General features: G+C 40.1%; 1 protein-coding gene across 2 annotated transcripts in view; it reads right to left on the bottom strand.

The window, feature by feature from the left end:
* LOC106093182 (myeloid differentiation primary response protein MyD88) overlaps window positions 1-24,380 on the bottom strand; it is an 88,536-nt gene that overhangs the window by 5,742 nt on the left and 58,414 nt on the right. For both annotated transcript variants that reach the window (XM_059369538.1, XM_059369537.1), the window contains exon 5: window positions 22,707-22,911. In XM_059369538.1, the coding sequence (XP_059225521.1) occupies window positions 22,707-22,911 (205 nt within the window). The remainder of the gene's footprint in view (window positions 1-22,706; window positions 22,912-24,380) is intronic.

The following is a 24,380-nucleotide window of genomic DNA, read 5'->3' as shown; positions in this document are numbered from 1 at the left end:
TCAAATCAGTTCATAATCTGGTATAGCTGCCATATAAACCGATCTGGGATCTTGACGTCTTGATACAATAGAGCGCGCAATTTTCATCCGATTTAGAAGAAATTTTGTACAACGGCTTCTTTCATGACCTTCAACATACGTGCCTAATATGGTCTGAATCGATTAATAGCTTGATACAGCTCCCATAAAAAAACGATTTCCCGATTTTGTTTCTTGAGTTCAAATCGATTTATAATCTGGTATAGCTGTCATTTAAACCGATCTTGGATCTTGACTTCTTGAGCCAATAGAGCGCACAATTCTCATCCGATACTGCTGAAATTTTGCATGAAGTGTTTTGTTATGACTTCCAAAAACTGTTCTAAGTATGGCGAAAATCGATACATAATCTGGTATAGCTGCCATATAAACCGATCTGGGATCTTGACTTCTTGAGCCTCTAGAGGGCGCAATTCTCATCCGATTTGAGTGAAATTTTGCATGTGGTGTTTTGGAATCTCTTCCAACAACTATGTTAAATATGATTCAAATCAGTTCATAATCTGGTATAGCTGCCATGTAAACCGATCTGGGATCTTCGATTTGGAAGAAATTTTGTACAACGGCTTCATTCATGACCTTCAACATACGTGTCTAGTATGGTCTGAATCGATTTATAGCTTGATACAGCTCCCATAAAAAACGATCTCCCGATTTTGCTTCTTGAGCCCCTACAAGACGCAATTCTTATTCAAAAGAACTGAAATATTACACAATGACTTCAACAATGTTCAGCATTCATTTGTGGACCATAAATCGGACTATAACTTGATATAGCTCCAATAGCATAACAGTACTTATTCAATATTCTTTGTTTGTCTTAAAAGAGATACTGCGCATAGAACTCGACAAATGGGATCCATGGTAGAGGGTATATAAGATTCGGCCAGGCCGAACTTAGCATGCTCTTACTTGTTCAGTTTTGGATTTATGTGATTAAAAAGAAAGAAAAATATTTGATTTTTTCTGGTGCTTAGCCCACCCTCAGGAACCTTTCTATGTTTATGGCTTTCAATAAGATTTTCTATTACACAAACTAGGCCTGCTGTGATTTTCATTCTCATTGCTAGCATTTCTGTTTCGAAATCTATTGATGTTCTATCTGCAGTTCCACAAGGTAGACATCTTGAGTCTATTTTGTTTCCAATGTTTATTAATGATCTTCCATCCATTGCCAATTTCTCTCTTTAAAACCATTCAAACTGATATAGATCAGCTGAAATTACAATCCGACCTTAACCAATTATACGGCTGGTGTCAACTAAATCTTATGGAATTGAACATAAAAAAATGTTTACATATATCGGTTTTACAGATTGAATAATAATCTAACTAAATTACTATACAGTATAACCTCTCTAGTCCGTACACTCGCTAGTCCGGACAACCCAATTTTTCGACACTTTTTAAAATTTTTCCTCTTTAGTCCGGACAGTAATATTTTTGTGTTTGTGCCGCAGCAATTGTACCCTTTGTATTGAGACTTAAACACTAGAATATGTACAACAGATTGTATGTGTGTTATCAACCCTTTAGTATAGTGCCGTTTACCGTTTATCCAGGAACAAACCCACTAACATAACAAAATGTGAGGGAGGGGGAATGTCAATTTGATTGTTGTCCTAGTGTTGTTACATCTTTGTGGTGTTAACACGTGAATTATGGCGCCTATTGATAAACGCCAGCATAAAACATTGACATTGGCTGAAAATGTAAAATATTAGATGCAATTGAAAGTTGAAAATCAATCTGACAAGTGGGCGCACAATTTGAAGTTTCGAAATCGACAATATTCGAAATAAAAGCAAAACTAGTAAAAGTTCGGCCGGGCCGAATCTTATATACCCTCCACCATGGATCGGATTTGTCGAGTTCTTTTCCCGGCATCTCTTCTTAGGCAAAAAAAGGATAAAAGAAAAGATTTGCTCTGCTATTAGAGCGATATCAAGATATGGTCCGGTTCGAACCACAATTAAATTATATGTTGGAGACCTGTGTAAAATTTCAGCCAATTCGAATAAGAATTGTGCCCTTTGTGGGCTCAAGAAGTAAAATAGAGAGATCGATTTATATGGGAGCTGTATCAGGCTATAGAACGATTCAGACCATAATAAACACGTATGTTGATGATCATGAGAGGATCCGTCGTACAAAATTTCAGGCAAGTCGGATAATAATTGCGACCTCTAGTGGCTCAAAAAGTCAAGATCCCAGATCAGTTTATATGGCAGCTATATCAGGTTATGAACCGATTTGAACCTTATTTAGCACAGTTGTTGGAAATCATAGCGAAACACGTCGTGCAAAATTTCATTCCAATCGGATAGAAATTGTGCCCTCTAGAGGCTCAAGAAGTCAAGACCCAAGATCGGTTTATATGGCAGCTATATCAAAACATGGACCGACTTGGCCCATTTACAATCCCAACCGACCTACACTAAAAAAAAGTATTTGTGCAAAATTTCAAGGGGCTAGCTTTACTCCTTCGAAAGTTAGCGTGCTTTTGACAGACAGACGGACGGACGGACATGGCTAGATGGACTTAAAATGTCACGACGATCAAGAATATATATACTTTATGGGGTCTGAAAAGCATATTTCGAGGTGTTACAAACAGAATGACGAAATTAGTATACCCCCATCCTATGGTGGAAGGTATAATAACATAACAAACTCGTGAACATAGATTTAATTCATTTTTAAAAATTATTGGATTAACCACTAAAAAAAATATATTTTATTGCCGTAAATATAAATTTGTTTTAGGTTGAATACACTTGTCCTTGTGAAGTTTTTCTGTCTTTCTATTAAATTCCTTAGAAATAATATTTCCTTTTCAGTCGCATTTGTTTGTTTAGCCCACAACACTTTGAAACTGCTCTTCCAAACAGCTCGACTGCCTCCTTATAAGACACTTTGTCTTGGACTTCTTCAATTTGGTCAAAACTGCTGTCAGAGTCCATATTTTCTTCAACAATTTCATTTCGCAAAACTGATTGAATAATATCTTCTTCAGAAAAATCGGAACTGCTTAAGTTAGCAGAAGGATTCAGAGTCGAAATGGTATTATGAATGCTATTTAAGTCTTGACAGGTAATAACTTTTCTCTTAACTAAGAGAGAGGTATATGGTTGTCATCGTCCCAACTTTGTTCTAAGCAAACTTCTGCCATCAGCTTCGACCAACTTTTGTTTATATTCTTTTTGCTAACGTCAAGCCATGCCATGTTTAAATAGGAAACTGTATTCCGTAAGTTAAAGGATTTTAAGACGCTTCGAAGATTTGAATTCTTTTCTTTGAGAATATGGCTTAGCAGATATTTTCTGTAGCGTACCTTGATGTTCTGAATTAAATTTTGATCCATTGGTTGTAGTATTGCCGTGCAATTTGGAGGTAAAATAAGGCTCGAAAGTTAGGGTCAGTATTGATTTCCTTTTCTTTTGGGTGTGATGGTGCGTTATCTAATACCAGGAGCACTTTTAACGGCTTGCCAGCGGTGGTCAAAAACTTTTTTACATTTTTAGTAAAAACGTTTTTGAACCAATCCTGAAAAACATATGTTGACATCCAACCTTTTTTAGTTGCCTTGTATGTTACAGGAAGCTCGAAATTTTTAAACACTTGCCAATTACAAGCAGGGCCAACTTATGCAATCCTCTTGCGTTAGAACATGTCATAAAAGTTAATCTAGGTGCTAAAGTTGTGTGAACCCATGTTTTTGTTGGGAGCAGTCTCCAAAAGAGAGCAGATTCATCTGCATTATATATTTCATCTTCATTAAGGCCCATTTCCTTGACTGTTTTCAAAAATTTAGCCCGACTCTTCGGCTGAAAGATCACTTGATAATGGTTCACCGCATATTTTTAAGCATTTTATACCACTTCGAGATTTAGAATTTTGAAGCCAACCATTACTAGCAGAAAAATTGTCATGTCCCACAATTTTTCTGTAAAAGTATCTTGCCTTGCTTATTAAAAGATCTGACGAAATTGGCACATGGTAATTACGCTGTTGAATTAACCACGTCACCTGCGGATTCTCGCCATGTCTCAAAATTTGTCTCTTTCCTACAAGAAATATAGCAGTTAAAAAAAAGGTTTTTGAAACTCATGAAACTCTTTAAGTAAGTTATGCGTACCTGATCCTATAATAGTTTGGGAAACATACTAACTTCATCATTCAGTTTGTAACTACTCGAAATATTCGTCTGAGACTCCATAAAGTATATATATTCTTGATAGTCGTGACATTTTATGTCGATCTGGCCATGTCCGTCCGTCCGTCTGTCTGTCGAAAGCACACTAACATTCGAAGGAGTAAAGCTAGCCGCTTGAAATTCTCAACAAATACTTCTTATTAGTGTAGGTGGGTTGGGATTGTAAATGGGTCATATCGGTCCATGTTTTGATATAGCTGCCATATAAACCGATCTTGGGTCTTGACTTCTTGAGACTCTAAAGGGCGCAATTCTTATCCGATTGGAATGAAATTCTGCACGACGTGTTTCGCTATGGCTTTGAACAACTGTGCCAGGTATGGTTCAAATTGGTCGATAACCTGATATAGCTGCCATATTAACCGATCTTGGATCTTGACTTCTTGAGCCTCTAGAGGGCGCAATTCTCATCCGATTTGGCATAAATTTTTACAACGGCTTCTCCTATGACTTTCAACATACGTGTCTAATATGGTCTGAATCGATCAATAGCTTGATACAGCTCCCATATAAACCCACCTACCGATTTTGCTACAAGGCGCAATTCTTATCCGAATGAACTGAAATATTACACAATGAATTCTACAATGATCTGCATTCATTTATGGTCCGAATCGGACTATAACTGTATATAGCTCCAATAGCATAATAGTTCTTATTCAATACTCTTTGTTTGCCTAAAAAGAGATACCGCGCATAGAACTAGACAAATGCGATCCATGGTGGAGGGTATATAAGATTCGGCCCGGCAGAACTTAGCACGCTTTTACTTGTTTATTTTTTGTTTCTTTTATTTTAACGTTCCATATAGGTATATATGTAAAAAGCCTAACTAGATGCTAATACATTTTTGGTACTGTAGTCCGGACAATTCAGTAACCCGGACAAAGGTCGAAACTACATCTATCCGGATTAGGAAGGTTCGACTGTATTTAAATGGTTCGCCCCTTGAGACTTTGGAATCAATCAATGTTTTCTTGTTAGATCAAAGGCTAAAGTATAGATCACATATATCTTTAAAGCTTATGGCTTTTTAAGATTCGTAAAGCGTTGCAGCAAAGAGTTTGTGGATCCAATCGTTACGAGAAGCATAAGGCTTTATTACACGGGATGTAGTTGTCTTATGACATGTCAAATTTAACACATGTAGAGTTGTACGTGTCGTGTGATACAAACGAAACTAACACATAAAAATCACTTTTCAAAATAGCACATGTAATTTTTTTCGAAATCAGCAGTTTTTGTTCAGTCGAATTTTTAAAATTTGAGATTTAATTAGCGTTCTCACAACTTTAAGAATTTTAACGCATAAAAAAATTAGCTTTTGCTAAAATTTTTAGGTTATATCATACGAAAATAACATACAGGTGTAATAGGAACAATAATATATTGTATGTAAATGGACAATTTTGACAAACATTTTCAATAACATGTGAATACAAAAAGTGTCATGTCAATGTCATAAGACATCTACATGCCAGGTAAAAGCTCCTTTATATATATCACTGGTACTATCGATGTGAGAAGTTTGCCCCTGTTCCTTAGTGGAATGTTCATGGGCAAATTGTGCATTTTGCGAACAATGACCCATTTAGACCCAACGCATAAACACGTTGAATTTAATAAATATAATAATAAAAATAGATCTATGCGAAAAAAATATTCTTTAAAGAGGAAACCCATACTTTTGCTGAATTCGTAGTTTTTAAGTCTAAGTTTTGAATCCTTAAAATAGTTTTTCTTGACAGTTCTATAAAAGAAATTTGTCAAATAAACCTATTTCAAACCTACATTAAGTTTTGTAAATACCAGTGATTGCATTTAAACTAGTCTGTAAGGTTTATAATATCTATAGATTAATAACAAAAAATTCCTGACAGGAAGTTTCGAGATATCTTTCACTATTTCATCTTTCCATCGGACTTCTGCCCAGTAGCTTCTTCAATTCATTCTGATAACATGACCTAGCCAACGCAACAGTTATATTTTGATACGTGTTACTATGCTAACATCGACATACAGTTCGTGGTTCATACGACCCCGATAATCTTCATCAATGCAATCTGGTCCATAAATCTTACGAAAAATCACCCACGCCTCGGAACCATGTAACAACATGGGCAGTATCAGTGTCTTGCATAGCGTAATCTTCGTCTGTCAAGAGGCGGCCTTGTTTCCAAACTGCTTTCTGCTTTGGAATCCAAAGTAGCATCAGTTTATTAGTATTATTGTTCGCTTTATTTCAAAACGTTTGTGTTACGGCGGTGCCGAGGTAGATAAACTTGGTGATTTTCTTAAAGTTGTGGTTCCCAACTTTCCCTATTATCGTTCTGCTGCTCGGGCGTAAAAGACGTTATGGGAGTTGATACCTTATCTCCATTTACTGTCATACCCTTTTTCACTAACTCTCATTCGCTACTTCCGGTGCCCGACCTACCACATCGATGTCGTCGGCATAGGCAAGTAGCGGCATCTCGTGTAATCTTCTCTAGCAGGATATTAATGAGATCACACGATAAGCTGTCTTCTTGTCTGAAACTTCGTTTTGTATTGATATCAGCAACTGTCATCAGACAGAGTTTCATCAGTTTTGTATGGATACCAAACTCAGATACGGCTTGGAATACCTTTGAACGTATAGGTCTGTTAAAAGTGGCTTTGTAGTCAAAAAAGAGATGGTAAGAGTGGACCTGTCCTTCTCGAGTCTTTTCCAGGATTTGGGACAGTGTTAATATCTGGTCTATGGTGGTTTAATACATCAGACAGTGCAGTAGGAGGAAAACTCAAAGCAGCTTAACGAAAAGAGAGCTGACAATGAAACCATAACCCTATCCCAAGAAGCAGGAGGACCAATGATTGAGGTCTCCAGATAAACCTCCACCGGAGCGAGACAACTACTCACGCTCTGATTGAGAAAATCGGCAAGGTTAAGATTCATATTGTCTTTATTCAGGTGCCGGAACAAAGTTTCTGGACTGGACCATGTCAACTACCAATTATTCTATGCTATCACTGGTACTCGGTTTAGGACCTCGTCAGTTGTCTTAAAAAAAAGGTTGGTGAGGAAAGCAAAACAGACAGAAAATGAGGTCCTAATAGGGTGCCATGCGAACTCTTACAACATTTCGTGGGGTAGTACCTACATTAATAAGCGGGGCCAAACGCTGGCAGAATTCTTAAATATTTACGACCTGATAACACTTTATATTGGTAACACCGCTACCTATGGTAATAGGATGTGTGTAAAATCTGATCGACGAGGTCCAAGATTGAAAGGTTTTCAATGAGCACTCCCTCTCTAACCATCGCTACTTCAGGTTTAGAATAGCACGGTCAGCGCAAATCCGATAATATTCCGTAATAAGTTTAAAACAAAATGGCCAAAATTAGAAGAAGATTTGGGCAATATAATTTAGATTGTCCAAGCATAGAAGACATAGATGACAAATACAACAGGATTATGACTGCATAGTAGGGTCTTTCTTTACTACAGAGCACGTGGCAAAAAAGCGGAAGTTTACTGGGATGTGTACTTCACAATAAGATTACCAGACCGGCAAAACGTGCCTCCTGAAAGCTTCTCTGAAAAAGTTTCTCTCAAAAGCCCGTGTCCAAACTGAAACGATAGTCGACAACACGGGAATGAGAGCAGAGACAATGGAGGACATGTTGAGGCTTTTGATGAAAACGCATTTTCCACAGGATACGACGTTACTCACGGAGACAACGGAATCTTGCAATACACCAAAGGTCTATAGGCCTTTTCTACTCAAAACCATGGAACGCATTGTGGATACCATGTTAAAGATAAGGACATCTGTCAAGGGAAGTTCGATTAGGACTGCATACATGCAATCCTATGGGGAGATCCGGATCATGAGAAGACGGTCCTATTACTAGAAGGATGTAAGAAGGAGGTCACAATAGCTTTCGGTATCATAACGGGAAACATAGGACTACGAGCTCACTTATGCAAAATCGGTGCGGCAAATTATAGTATGTGGGGAGAATGATGAGTTAGAGCATTTCCTATGTCATTGCCCGGCTTTCGGCTAACATACACAGGTACTTAGGTGGGTATACAATACCAGACATGCACCAAGTTTGGGTCGTGGTATGGCAAACAATTAAGGATTTTGTAAGTGGCACGGCATTCGTAACTCAGATTTTCTTTTTCGAGGTAAATTTTTTAGTACTTAGAGCACACAACAAGCCGATTACTAGCTTAGGTGCATGTCGATAGTGGCATGGGGCTGATTAATACCCGCACACTCAACCCAACCTAATCTTATAACGGAAACTTAACTATAATTCAGACAATTTTTTCTACCTTTCTTTTTTTTGCATGAATGCCTTAAAATACATTAGTCCTTAAAAATGGTTACTGTATTGGACAACCTGTTCAGAGTAAAACTTCTTATCGCGTCATTATTTACTTGAAATTTACATGTTAAAGTCATTTCAACCTCCGCATATAATTTTTTGATATCGAAGGGGGCCCGACTCTCCCCCTCATCCTAAAAGTACTATCCAAAAATAAATTTGTTGCGATCGGGACGATGAGTACTCATCTGGTCCTCACATCCCCTAAACAGCCCTATTGGATCATGTTATGTTAATATGGAAGGGTATTTGGCGTAGATTACAGATAAGGCAAAAACAAATAGGTCGATGTAATGGGAGGTGTCGCCTGGACTCAAATGAAAGGTGCTTGGGAGTAGATTACGAATATTACATCAAAACTTGCGTTCAGGTCTAGGTGGGGTTTTTATTCTAAAAATACCTAAAATTGGCAATATGGGAGTCAAAGGAAATATATTTCAAAGTACAAAACGAATCTGATATCCAACTTTGGAGCCAAGTGTTTAGGGGTACGCCCTAAAGCACCGCCTTAACTGAACTTCATTTCCGACTATGGAAATATGGAGCTCAAATCACCGGTATTCAGGAGTAAAGGAAGAATTTTATATCTACTTTCAGGGCAAAGTCATCCCTCCCCTAAAAAGCACTTCTCATTGGTAATGCGATTCGTTCAAAATTTTTTTGCACTCTTACAGTCACCAAAAACTAAACATGGCTTCTATTGTTGAGGTCGGGTACCTCTGGGGCCGCCCAAAACCCGTCAAATCGATATATAGACCAATCATTACAATATAAAACTAAAACGAAAGGTGCTTGAGAGAAAAAATGGAATTTGATATCCATTTGAAGAGCCATGTGTTTGTGGAGAGGTCCCGCCCAAAATAACTCCCTAATCGGACGAATTTACCGACCATGGTAATATATGTCTTAAAAGGGTAATTTTTCAGCTATTATCTTTTTGGCAAAACTAGTTTAAACAGCTCACGCACGTTTCGTGTTTTGTTTCACTGTCAAACATCTTCAGTTTGGTCTATAATTTTTCCATGAATCGTCTTACAAACGAACTGCGCATCACACTTCATGGCATTCTCCCCTAGGTAACGTCCAGCGTGGCATAGCTTTGGCAGAGCAGATTGAAAGCTCCACGTTTTGCGCGGTGAATGAGGATGCCCCCACAAGGATTACGAGGAGGTGCAGCAGCTCGCCAGACATCTCTATTGCATCCTCTGATATCCTGAGTGACGTATCCTGGCAAGCCTTCGGATGAGCTAGTGGCCGAGAGGAAATTCCAAGACATCATTAACACAGCAGCCGCTCGCTTTATACCAGCCGGATAAATATCCCAAGTGCGGCCCAATTTCCCGGCGCAGGCAGTGGTACTCGCAGACGATTGTGATAGGATTCGTTGTACGGACCCCACTAACCCCAGAATCAGCGAGCTGCATCTGGAAATAAACAGGGTATTCAACGAACATAAGCGGAATTTAGGGCTGGAACACTTGGACCAATGTAATTTAGGCACCGGTGTAGGCAAACTGTGGTCCACTGTTAAGTCACTCGCGAACCCCGGTAGACGGGATGACAAGACCTCAGTCACGTTTGGCGAAATAACCGTGACTGATCTGAAGAGATGTGCCAGGTTGTTCAACCGTCAATTTATCGTGCATCTCGAGAGTGGCGGGGCAAGGAGAAGAGCCATTCGCCGTATTTGTGGTCTCCGAGCCGATGAACAGACATCACAATTTACCGTGGTCGAAGTTACGAATGTCATCCGTGGCGTCAAATCATCCAAGGCATTGGGCCCCGACGGAATCTCTACATTGATGTTGAAGAATATGGATTTACCTGGAGTTGAGTACCTTACCACTCCCCTCAACCTGTCTTTGAACACTATTATAGTTCCCGATGTCTGGAAAATGGGCAGTGTGATCCCGCTACAGAAGCCTGAAATGGACCCGAGTTTGGGGAGTCGTACAGACCGATCTCCCTTCTCTCACCAGTGGCAAAGACGCTTGAGGCATTACTCCTCCCGAGCCTCGTAGGAGAATTTCCATTCGCCGATCATCAACATGGATTTCGAAGACTGCATAGCCCAACCACAGCTTTGCATGCCATCACCGCACACATTTGCCGTGGCTTCAATCAGCTCAGGCCATGTGATAGGACGGTCCTCGTGGCACTGGACCTATCGAAGGCATTCGACACGGTCAGCCATGTCAAATTATTTGAGGACATCGCCAACACGTCCCTCCAGCCAGGTCTGAAACGATAGGTCCCGAATTATCTGTGTGGTCGCCAGTCATTTGTGGAATTTAGTGATAAGAAGTCGAAGCACCGTAGAGTGAAACAGGAGTTCCCCAAGGTGGTGTGATATCTCCGGCACCGTTTAACATCTACCTGTCCTCCGTTCCACCCCCTCCAGACGGCATAGAGATCGTATCATATGCGGACGATTGTACGATCATAACATCAGGCCCCCCACCCATTGATGACATCTGCGATATGTTGAACGTCTACCTCAACGAACTTGCCTCTATTTCGCTGCAAGAAATCTGAAGATATCCGCCACCAAATCTTCAGCCACATTGTTCACTACAAATACGCGTGAGGTAAATACTGAGCTGACTGTGATGGTCGATGGAGAAATGATTCCGACCATCAAGTGTCCCAAAATACTTGGCGTCACCTACAAAGCAATTGGCCGGTCTGTGGTAAGTTATGCAGCGCCAGTGTGGTCTCGTCAGCTTTGTGACGCGCAGTGGAATAATATTCAGATCTGTCAGAATGCCGCCCTCCGAACTGCGACGGGCTGTCTTTTCAGTTCTCATGTTGACCACCTCCATCAGGAGACAAAGGCCCTACCAGTGAAAAGACATAACTACATGCTGTCTAATACCTTTTGGGCTGCTATCGCAGAGACCTTCCAAATCATCATCTTGTGGATATATATCCACCTCCTAGAAGCCTTAAGGTAGATCTACATGATCTAGAGCGTGAGGTTCAGCGCTACAAAAGAGAACCCCTAGATCAAGCAGGTCTAGACAACATTCATGCAGACACGGTAGCAGACGCGTTAATTGGCTACCGGGTGAATGTAGTCCTTGGAGAACAACCACCTCCATTGCACCTGAAGAAATTGACCTCTCCCGGACAACCAAAGTAGTTCTGGCTCAATAACGTTCCGGCAGATGTAGCCGCCTCAACTCCTAGAGAGCAAGGATTGATGCCGACGTGCAGACGAAATACGAAAGACAGAACACAACAAACTGCTACAACAGCAGCAACAACACTTTCTTGCGTATATAGTTTTGTACTGACGTACAACAAAGATAAATAAGGAAGTTGGATTGAAAAAAGTCTGCGTTATGGAATAATATTAATAACTATTTATATTTTGCTGCGCTTCCATTATTTTGACCGCAACTGTATATCGCCCCTCCTTTACAAACAGGAGACAGAAAATCGTCCTGCCACAATCGAGACAGGAGGGGATGGCATCGAAACGGGACCTGACAAGCCCTGTGTGGTTGGCTCATCCGCATGGACTGGGCTCAAGGTGTGCGACAGCGGCAAAAGACGAAACCTAAAAAATACTTCGACAGCAGCTGCTAGTGAATCATCTAAGGAGCAATCGTCCACACCGCAAGTGTCCAGTGTCCTGAGGAAGAGCGGTTCCACAGCTTTCTCACCTGCCCCTGGATGCGTACGGAAAGTCATCATGACAAGTTCTAACGAATCTTGTTAGGATGAACTCCTGGTGAAATCAGAAGACAACGCTAACATAACGGTGATGGAAGTTTTGAATCCTGACTATGGTCCGGTTTCTACAGATAACTCCCTACCATTTTATGGTCGCTTTGGCGGCACTAAAGGTTCTCCTGATGACAGAGGGATTTTACGTGGTTCTTATCCAGGAACCATGGCCGTGTGGAGGAATGTTTCGTGGACTAAGAATTCCGAGATTTAAATTTCTCAAGGGTACGGGGAATGGGAGACACAGAGCCTGTATTCTTGCAAAGAGTAGTCTAAATATTTTTCTTCTTCCGTCGTAAGCACTGAAGATTTTGTAGTAGCCAGCCTTGAAATAAACAAGTTTCAATACTGACTGGCTTCCCTGTATATGACACACGATTCAGAGATGCCGCCTCCAAACCTTAAGTCGGTTGAAGCCGCTTCTGTAGGGAAGAAGAGCCACATTGTAGGAAGTGAATCTCATGCACATCACCAGATATAGGAAAGTACGGATGTAAACGAAAGGGGTGAGCTGCTTTTTGAATATATTATAAGTTGCAATATGGCGATTTGTAATAAAGGGGATAAACCAACCTTTATTACCAGGAACAGGCAGGAGGTACTAGATATTACCTTTGAGTCGGAAGATATAAGTGGAAGAAAGGCGGATTGGGATAAATCTCGGCACAAATTCTGCACGTCTATAAAAGGAATTGGAAACCGCGGAGGATATAGACATAGTGGTCAAGCGGATCACGAAGGCCCTGAATGACTCGCTTGTGTCAGCATGCCCTAGTGCCAAGTCAAGGGGCAAACAGCGACCGTCATGGTGGACTCTAGAGCTAGTAGGTCTAAGGAAGGACTGCAGAAAACTTGTCAACAGAGCAAAAGCCACAAGAGCACCACACGCTTGGGACATCTATAAGACTAAGCTAAGAAAATATAAGGCCGAGCTGAAAAAGGCTCAGAATAAATCCTGGGTAGAATTCCGCGGCTTCGTGGAGGATACATATGAGGCCTCTAGGCTAAAGAAGATTCGAGACCTATTACGATGGGGTATATTCAGAAGTCAGAGAATGTATGGACAATGTATAGTGAGGAAATGCTAGAACTACTCGTTGATACACATTTCCCGGGAAATTCTCCGACCAATGGCGCCAGAAGAGGTTGCCACTGATATGCATTCGTCGGAGGCTATTAGGGAAATTATGTCTGAGCCGAAAATCCTTTGGGCAATAAGAAGTTTCAACTTCTTTAAGTCGCCACGCCCTGATGGTGTATCACCGGTTGAATTACAAGCTGTGTCTGATAGGCTGGTTCCCTGGCTTAGGGAGATATACTCTGCTTGTATCAGAATGGCATCTATAACTGTGGGATGGAGGGACAGGAAGCTCTACGTGCAACAGCAAAGTGGGCTACCGAAAATGGTCTAGGTATAAATCCGTGCAAGACAGAAGTAGTTCTTTTCAGCAGGAGATACAAGTTGCCTACAGTGGAACCTGTCTCCTTGGGTGGAGAGACTTTTCCATTTACAGAGAGCGCAAAATACATGGGTGTTTGCTGGACAGGAAATTGAACTTGAAATCTAACATTTTGGAAAGGGCAAGAAAGGCAACTCTTGTCCTATACACCTGCAAGAAAGCCATTGGCAAAAGTTGAGGGGTTAGACCGCGTGTCATGCATTGGGTATATATTGCAGTTGTCAGACCTATAATGCTATATGTTGCTGTGGTATGGTGGACGGCACTCCAAAAGTCCACCTGCTGCTCAATGCTTAACCGGACCCAAAGGATGGCTTGTTTGTGCATCACAGCCGCACTGAGGAAGACACCATCTGATGCACTGAATTTAATGGTACATCTTATGCCGCAGCGATCAGTGCTGTTAGGTTAAGGGAGCTTTCTCAATGATCATGTGGTGGCTACGGACACTGTGTTATCCTTGGTACAATATCCGATTTTCCAGGCAGTGTGGATTACACCCTACCTGAGCCGCTTTTGGATAAAACCTATTGTACCATTATTCCTGATAGAACCGATTGGAACTGCGATATCCCTGGCAACAGAAGTTTCATAGACTTCTATACGGATGGTTCCAAACTAAACGACCAGGTTGGGGTGTACTCTAAAGATCTAGAACTGGTCAAACATATCAAAAAAGTTACCCGAACACTGCATTGTGTATCAAGCGGAGATCCTTGCAATTAAGGAAGTGGTGGACTGGCTAAGATATAATGTCATAACGACGATTGGAATAAATATCTTCTCAGACAGCCAACCAGCCATTAAATCCCTAGAAAACGTATTTCTGAACACAAAAACCGCCCTCGACTGTCGCAGATCTCTCAACGAGATAGCTGAACACTTCAAAATTCCCTTGTTTTGGGTGCCGGGCCACAGTTATATCCCAGGGAATTGTAAAGCGGACGAGCTTGCGAGACTAGGAACTACCCTACACATTCCAGAGATACTGGAATCTGTAGGTAGCCTCTAGCGACATGTAAGCTAAGTTTTCAGGACCAGGCCTGAAGGACAACGAATGATAGATGTTCACAAAGAGGGGGCTGTGAGCATCCCAAAAATATGTGGCCTAATCTAGACTTGAAGAGGTCTACCGCTTTGCTGTCACTGGCTAGAACAAACGTCTCAGTTATTGTTTCCGTCATGACAGGTCACTGTATAATCGGAAAACAATCGCTAATTTATTCTTGTAACTTAATTAAAATCGATCGGTAATTCGTTTTTGATTGAATTACATCCAACTATTGTTATATATGCTTATAATTTCCAACATGTCTTTATAAGTCTTAAAGCTTTTCTAATTTATTGGAGACAAAATAAGAAAAGGTGGTAGAACTAACAAGTAAAAGCGTGCTAAGTTCGGCCGGGCCTAGTCTTATATACCCCCCACCATAGATCGCATTTGTCTAGTTCTTTTCCCGGTATCACTTTTTAGGCAAACATATGATAAAAAAAATCCTATGATATTGGAGCTATATCAATTTATGGTCCGATGGTCCGGACCATTATTGGCCTGAATGTTGAAAACCATTGTAGAACTCGTTGTGTAAAATTTCAGCCAATTTGAATAAAAATTGCGCCCTTTAGGGGCACAAGAAGTAAAATAGGGAGATCGGTTTATATGGGAGCTGTGTCAGGCTAGACCGATTTAGACCATAATTGACACGTATGCTCAAGGTTATGGGAGAAGTCGTTGTACAAAATTTCGGCCAAATTGGATAATAATTGCGATCACTAGAGGCTTAAGAAGTCATGATCTCAGATCGGATTATATGGCAGCTATATCAGTTTATGGACCACTTTACTCCATCGAAAGTTAGCGTGCTTCGACAAACAGACGGACGGACGGACATAGCAAGATCGACTTAAAATGACATGGCGATCAAGAATATATATACTTTATGGGGTCTCAGAGTACAGAGTTACAGAGTTACAAACAGACGAAATTAGTATACCCCCATCCTATGTTGAAAATAAGAAACCCGAAGAGATTTCTACGCAGTTGTAAACTTTTTTCTTCTCTGCCCACTAATTGATGTCAAATGACTTAGCGGCAACCGCAGGTGTAATATAAAACTTGCTCTCATAGATAAAAGCCTGCTGACAAACATTATTTGAACGCATCTTCTCACTTAAGGTGTATATTTAGTTCGTGTTTCATAGTGAAAAATACCATTTTTTACGATTACTTTTTGAAGATTAAAAATTTTGAAGCGAAAAGATTTTCTGATGTCATTATTAATGATAACATTTTAATAAAAATTGTATGTTATCAGCGATATTTTTGTAGTTTTTCTAAAAGTAATCGTGAAAAACGTGGATAACTCACTATGAAGAACGAATTTAATACACACCTTTTTGTAAACATGCAATTTGAATCGTCGTATTTCATTAAAGATTTTCGTACATAACACATAAGGAAATCATTAATCGCAAAATCTTTCCGTTGTAAAAAGATTGTCTCTGAAGAAAATCAAAAATTCAAAAAGTAAATTTTAAAATGTTTTAAATAATATTTCACTATGCTCAAATCTACGGTGAAAGCCAACAGAACTAACCAATTTCTACTAGAATTTTCGGTCCTGCGAAAATATATGCTACGAAAATATAATATATATATGTTATATATATATTTTTTTTTTTTGTTTATTTATTTCATATTAGATAAACAAATTGATATTAGATAAACAAATTTTACATTTCATTATAAATTACGTCCCACGAAGCATTAAATAGCTTGTTTGTGAGAATAAGTTAAGATCTGTGATGTTATTACATAGGTTGGCCAAATTGCCTGTATACTTCATTGTTTTTGGTTAATTATTTAAGTAATATTCTTTGATTAATTTGGTTCTAATATTGTAATTTCTTTCCTTGGTTATATTTGTTGGAATTTCGTTGATGATAGTAGGTAGTGTCACAGATAGTGAGTATTTGCCATAATCGTTCTTGAATTTCGGCACCATATATTTGCCTTCGATTTTTCTTCGTGTATTTTGGTTGTGATTTATTTTCTTCGCTAAACTGCCATCATCCATGAATTCTCTAACTACAGTGATGCAATAGATTTCCTTTATATTTAGTATTCCCAGATTTTGAAAGATTGGCTTTATTGAGTTTGTATTGATTTGTTGTGTTTTGTTTTGCATTTTTTTGTTTATGAGTTTCACTATCCGGGTTTGCGCTGTTTGAATGAGCCTGCAACATCTCGCATTCCCCCATGCTGTGACCCCATGACGAAGATGTGACTCTACTAATGAAAAATAGGCCTGTTTTATCACATGATATGGAGCACAGTTACCGAGATGATATAGTGCGTAGGCTGATTGTCGTAGTTTCTTTTGCAGATGCTGTATATGTACTTTCCATTTAAAACCGTCGTCCAAATGAACTCCAAGGTATTTATAGGTTTCCACTAGCTCGAGTTCTGTACTGCATTTGCCATTGCACTTGTCATGTAAGCTAACTGCATTGCAATTTTTATGTAGGCATTCTGTGTCGTGATATATGATATGAATATTTGATTTTGGTATACTTTTTGGTCTGATGTGCATTACTTTGGTTTTAGATGAGTTTATGATTAAGCCGCTTATTAGTGTTGGTGTGAGTTGGCATCGCACCCTATTTGTACCTCCTTTCCTGTCTATTTTGCTTTCCTCACCAGCCGTTGCAGCTCCGACGTGGGTGGCGGTGTCGGAGAGTCGAAAGGCAGATAAAGTGGTGCCAGGTATGCTCCACCGTCTCCCTGTCTCACCACTGTTGCATCCGACGTTGACAACTCTGGGGAAAATATATAACTCAAATTTTTATGTCAAATAGCGCATATAGAATAATTGGTAGTTGATATGGTTCAGTCCAGTAACTTTGTTCCGGGTCGTCCATGGCTCCTGAATTAAGGCAATATGAATCTTGCCCTTGCTTATTTTCTCCATCAGAGCGTGTGTAGCAGTCTCGCTCCGGTGGAGGTTCATCTGAATTACCTCAATCATTGCTCCTCCAGTAAATGGGCATTTTGGGAGTAATCTCATCGTCTGCTCCCTGTTCTTTAGATTGCATTGACTTTCCTGTCACTGCACTGCCTGATGCCATCGTGTTAGGTTCTTTGTCTATTCTAATCATCCGAATCTTTATAAATCGGTAATGGTTTCATCGTCGGGTCCCTTTTCGTTAGGCTGTATTGAATTTCCATTCCCTGTACTGCCTGATGTTTCAGTACTAGTATCTTTGCTTATCTTAGTCTTCCAAATCATAATTAAATGGAATTCGTGGGAGTAGGTGATGGTACAACCGTCGGCTCCCTATTCGTTAGGCGTTAGGGTGCATTGAGACTCCTGTCGCTGCTGTGCCAAAAAAAAAAAATTAAGCCCTTACGCCTGACCCTCGATTCCGTTGTCCAATTTTGATGAAATTGTATATATTCATAATTTAAAGAATATATATTGATGATAATTTAAAGAATATATATTGACGAAGCAATTTTTTTAATATTTATATTCTTAAAAATTTTTGAAAATAAAAAATCTATTCCTTAAGCCCCTACAACAAAATAAATCATTTTCTTAATATTTTATGACGATTTAGCGAAGAAAGCTGGATTTAATGATTTGGGCGTTAAATGGTACCTGCTGTGAATAGAAGTAGGAGTGTTGCCATTAATTTATTTTTTTAATATAGAAACATTCAAATGGAACAAGTCATTAAAAGGATTCCAGAAATCTCATTCCTAAGAATTTTAAGAAATGTTTTCGTTTGATTTTTGATTTCAGTCGTCCATTTTACGCCAATTCAAATTTAAGAATATAAATATTAAAAAAATTGCTTCGTCAATATATATTCTTTAAATTTTCATCAATATATATTCTTCAAATTATGAATATATACAATTTCATCAAAATTGGACAACGGAATCGAGGGTCAGGCGTAAGGGCTTAAATTTTTTTTTTGGCACAGCAGCGACAGGAGTCTCAATGCACCCTAACGCCTAACGAATAGGGAGCCGACGGTTGTACCATCACCTACTCCCACGAATTCCATTTAATTATGATTTGGAAGACTAAGATAAGCAAAGATACTAGTACTGAAACATCACGCAGTACAGGGAATGGAAATTCAATACAGCCTAACGAAAAGGGACCCGACGATGAAACCATTACCGATTTATAAAGATTCGGATGATTAGAATAGACAAAGAACCTAACACGATGGCATCAGGCAGTGCAGTGACAGGAAAGTCAATGCAATCTAAAGAACAGGGAGCAGACGATGAGATTACTCCCAAAATGCCCATTTACTGGAGGAGCAATGATTGAGGTAATTCAGATGAACCTCCACCGGAGCGAGACTGCTACACACGCTCTGATGGAGAAAATAAGCAAGGGCAAGATTCATATTGCCTTAATTCAGGAGCCATGGACGACCCGGAACAAAGTTACTGGACTGAACCATATCAACTACCAATTATTCTATATGCGCTATTTGACATAAAAATTTGAGTTATATATTTTCCCCAGAGTTGTCAACGTCGGATGCAACAGTGGTGAGACAGGGAGACGGTGGAGCATACCTGGCACCACTTTATCTGCCTTTCGACTCTCCGACACCGCCACCCACGTCGGAGCTGCAACGGCTGGTGAGGAAAGCAAAATAGACAGGAAAGGAGGTACAAATAGGGTGCGATGCCAACTCACACCAACACTAATAAGCGGGGCCAAGCCCTGGCAGAGTTCTTGAATACTAACGACCTAATAACACTTAATATTGGTAACACCGCTACCTTTGTTACTAGGATTGGGGAGGAGGTTTTAGATGTGGCAATATGTTCGGAAAATCTAATCAATAAGGTTCAGAATTGGAGGGTATCCACGAAACGCTCTTTTTGTGACCATCCCTACATTAGGTTAAGAATAGTATGGCCAGCGCCGAATCCAATAATCTTCCGTAATAAGTTGAAAACCAACTGGACAAAATTCGGAAGACTACCCAGAAGAAGACTTGGGCAAAATAATTTAGATTGTCCAAGCATAGAAGACATTGACAAAAATGTCAACAGGATTACGACTGCACTGGTGGGGTCCTTCGAAGATAGTTGTCCTCTTCGGGGAAGGAAATCAGCCCAAGAAAACCCTGGATGACGGGGGAGATGCGCAATATTGGGAGAGGTCCGCAGACTTTTTAACAGAGCACGTCGTAAAAAAGCGGAAATGTATTGGGATGTGTATTAAATGCGGCTCAAGGAATACAAAAAGATTACCAGACCGGCAAAACGTGCCTCCTGGAAAATTTTCTGCGAACAGGTCGATAGCGTTAATGACGCCGCCAAGAAAAAAAAAGTTTCTCTCAAAAACCCATGTCCAAACTGAAACTTTAGTAGACGAACCAGGAGTATCAATGTTAACTCAGAGAAAACAGAAATATATGTCTGTTCACGAGTAAGTCGAAGGTGGGCCAATTTAACGCACCACCTTTCCTCAATAAAACGATTTTGAGTGATCTTAAGTAGGAAACTTATTTTGAAGTGTTACATTCAGGATCGTACTGAGAAGGCTCACAGATGTTTGGTACTATTAGACGGGCCATAGGCTCGAAATGGGGTCTGCATCCGAGGATAGTTCACTAGCTCGACAGAAGCGAGATTAGACCAATAATTACTTACGCCTCAGTAGTTTGGTGGACTGCTATGAGGAAAAAGTGCATCATAAGGACCATAACACGGGTTCAGAGAACATGTTGTCTTGGCATAGGCGGAGCGATGAGAACCACGCCCACTAGGCCACAGGAAACTAAATTGAGAACCCAGGCACTGAGATCTGTTTAGACCGCCTGACCATAATACGATCCTGCAGGCGGAGATCTGGGCGATCACGGAATGCGTGAGGTGGTGTGGTGCTAACGCGCGGATGTCGAGTATGAACATCTTTACAGACAGTAAACAGGCCATCAGGGCAATAATAAACAGGCGGTAAGGTCACGAATAATCTTTCAACGTAAGAAGGAGATTAGCGCCTTCTCTGAGGATGGCAAAATCCGCATCGTTTGGGTGCCGGGTCATAACGGAGTAAGAAGCAATGAATGGACAGACGGTTTGGCAGTGAAGCCCAGAGGACTGCCGTCAATAAACTTGGTTAGGTTAGGTTAGAGGGTGCAGATATTAATCCGCCCCGTGCCACTGGACATACACCTAAGCCATTAATCGGCTTGTTGTGCGCTCTAATAAAGTAACCTCTAGAACGAAAATTTTATGTTAGGAATTCCGTGCTACTTACAACCACTCCCCTAAGTTGGTTCATGTCTGATATTGTGTCTCCACGTAAGTGCCGGTATCTGTTGGACGCGAAAGCCGGGCGAAGACAAAGGAAATGCTCCAACGTCTCATCATCTTCCCCGCATGCCCTACACATGGTTAACCAAGGGTCGACGCAGTCCGATTAAAGGATGTAGGCGTCGAATGCGCATGTAGCCCTGTGGAACAGTAAAACGGTTGGTATGACGGCGAAAATACTATGGGGGGGATCCAGATCGTGGGAAGACGAAGTTATTACTGAGAGGAAGTAAGAAGGAGGTCAGTATAGCTATTGGTATCATAACGGGACACATAGGACTGCGGGACACATAGGACTGTGTAAAATCGGTGCGGCAAGTGGGGAAGATGATGAGACGTTGGGGCATTTCCTTTTTCATTGCCCGGCTTTCGCGTCTAACAGATACCGGTACTTAGGTGGGGACACAATACCAGACATGAACCAACTTAGGGGCGTGGTTAAATTTTTTTTGTATTTAGAGCGCACAACAAGCCCATTACAGGCTTAGGTTTATGTTCGTAGTGGCATGGGGCAGATTAACATCCGCACCCTCTTTCCAACCTAACCTAACCTATGTGTTGTATTACATATCGGTGACCAATTTTTTCTATATTTACAAAATCATTGAGATCTTTTTATTTATGGTGGTCTAATAAAAAAAAACAGCACCGTAGCAGTTTGAAACATATGTTTTAGAAGGTTGCCACTTTTTACGAAAGTATTGATTTCCTCATGGAGGACACTGTGGCGCAGAGGTTAGCATATCCGCCATTGACGCCGAACGCCTGGGTTCAAAAAATTTTCAGCGGTGCTTATCCCTTTACTAATACTGGCTTGCCATGTTAAAATTTCTCCACCAAGTGGTGTCGAAATTCGGCACGTCGTTCGGACTCGGCATAAAAAGGAGACCCCTTATCATTGATCTTAAACTCTAATCTGACTGCACTCGTTGATATGAGAGAAGTATCCCCCGTTCCTTAATGGAATGTTGGTGGGAAATTTTGTAGTAGAATTGATTTCTTCACAAAACTACCGCCATCTATAAGACAGGTCGGCTACTTTTAGGACTGCCCTCGTAATAGCAATTTGGAGCACAATTGAATGGCATATGGGAGAAGATTAGGAATCTGATGGATTTTTTACGATTAGCCTTAAAGACGTATAATAATGTAGACCCAGAAGAAAATACATATGTATTATGCCCTGGAATGTGTGGTCTTATCTTAACTTTTTTGTAATATTGTAGTCAACCAAGAGGAATTGACAAGCCTATATTAATATGTCAACAATGCGGAGCATATTTAAACCTTTGAAGCCAAGATACACCCATGGGACCTAGAAGTTTAGGTTGCAAATATAAATAAATTGTTGTACTAAATTGACGGCAAAGCGGAGCGTGCTTGGGTCGGCTAATAGTAGTTAAAACCTACATGGCAAATTTAGTGTAGCTCAAAACAGTATCCCAGTGAGTCGATATCTTAAATGCTATAATGCGTTAAGAGTAAAATATTTTCATTAGAATATATATTTTTTTATTACCTGTGCATATCGCTCCCAAAGGCAGGTGTTCTTGAAATAGATTCTACTTTACTAACATTTCGTATTGAATTTGCAAGTTTCGTCCAATAATCACAAAATCCCACTGAACTCGTACTGTACCGCAAATGAGTGTATATATTTAAAGTTCTTGGTATATCTATAGAACTCTCATACAGTAGAGGTATAATCTTTCGTGTTTTATGTTCTAGAAATAAAAAAATGACAAAGTTAATGAATAACATAAACGTTTATAAACTATTGGTTTGCCCAAAAAGTAATTGAGGATTTTTCATATAGTCGGCGTTGACAAATTTTTTCACAGCTTGTGACTCTGTAATTGCATTCTTTCTTCTGTCAGTTTTCAGCTGTTACTTTTAGCTTGCTTTAGAAAAAAAGTGTAAAAAGTATATTTGATTAAAGTTCATTCTAAGTTTTATTAAAAATGCATTTACTTTCTTTTAAAAAATCCGCAATTACTTTTTGGGCAACCCAATATATTTAAAGGGGTGTAGAAAGCTATACAAATGAATATATATTTTTGATTTCCAATGCCATTCGATTTACATATTCTCACGAGTTTCTAAATAACAACCAGGAAGTCTCAATTTCGTTCGATGAGCTTTTTTTATAATAGCTGAAATCAAACCCACTAATGAAATCGTTCAAATGAATAACTATTTTTGCTATTTGGATTTACGATTAGACCCAATAATTAATTCGCTCAATTGAAAAACTATTTGCTATTAGAATTAATGGCATCTTAAAAATTCAATTAAAGCGGTTGTTAATTTTCCTAATAACGTTTAGCTTGTCTAATTTATCTGTATTATTAACAAAACATCAGGGCGAGAGACTCAGCACATCCTAACGAACAGGGACGTGACGACGGAACCATCACCGACTTCAAGATTCGGAAGACTAGGGTAGTTTAAGATCCTAACATTGAAACATTAGGCATCGCAGCGATAGGAATCGCAATCCAGCCTAAGGAACAGGTAGGCGACGATGGAACCATCACCTTCTCACAAGAAGGAAGACTAAAATAGGCAAAGATCATAAAATTGAAACATCAGGCAGTACAGGGTCGGGAATCTCAATACAGACTAACAAACAGGCACCCGAAGATGGAACCATTACCGACTATTTCCGGCGTTACTTCAGAAGACGGCGGCATATCTAGCGCCCCCTGTTTGCCGGCGGCACAGTCTTGGATTGACGGAACCCTAGTATAGCTATCTGGAATGTCATGGTACACGGATGGATCAAAGCTTGAGGACAGAGAGGTCCTGGGGATCTACATTGAGAACCCAGGGTTTGAGATCTGCTTTAGACTGCCTAACCATAATAAGGTCTTGTGGGCAGAGATTCCGGCGATCACGGAATGTGTGATATGGTGTGGTGGTAACGGGAGGACGTCGAGTGTGAACATCTTTACGGACAGTAAACTGGCCATCAGAGCAATAATAACCAGGACGATGGGAACAGTGTAACAGTGGAGTGTAAGAAGGAGATTAATACCTTCTCTGAGAATGTCACGATCCGCATTGTTTAATTCCCGGGGCAAAGTGTAGTTAGGGGGAATAAAAATGCAGACGATTTGGCAGTGAAGGCCAGAGGCCTGCCGCCAACAAACTTGATTAACCCGAAGCCTTTCGAATCGACGAAATCCGAGTT

The sequence above is a fragment of the Stomoxys calcitrans genome, chromosome 5 (assembly GCF_963082655.1).
Source record: "Stomoxys calcitrans chromosome 5, idStoCalc2.1, whole genome shotgun sequence".
NCBI lineage: Eukaryota > Metazoa > Arthropoda > Insecta > Diptera > Muscidae > Stomoxys > Stomoxys calcitrans.
The sequence above is the reverse complement of the archived record's forward strand: the minus strand, read 5'-3'. Positions and strand labels throughout refer to the sequence as shown.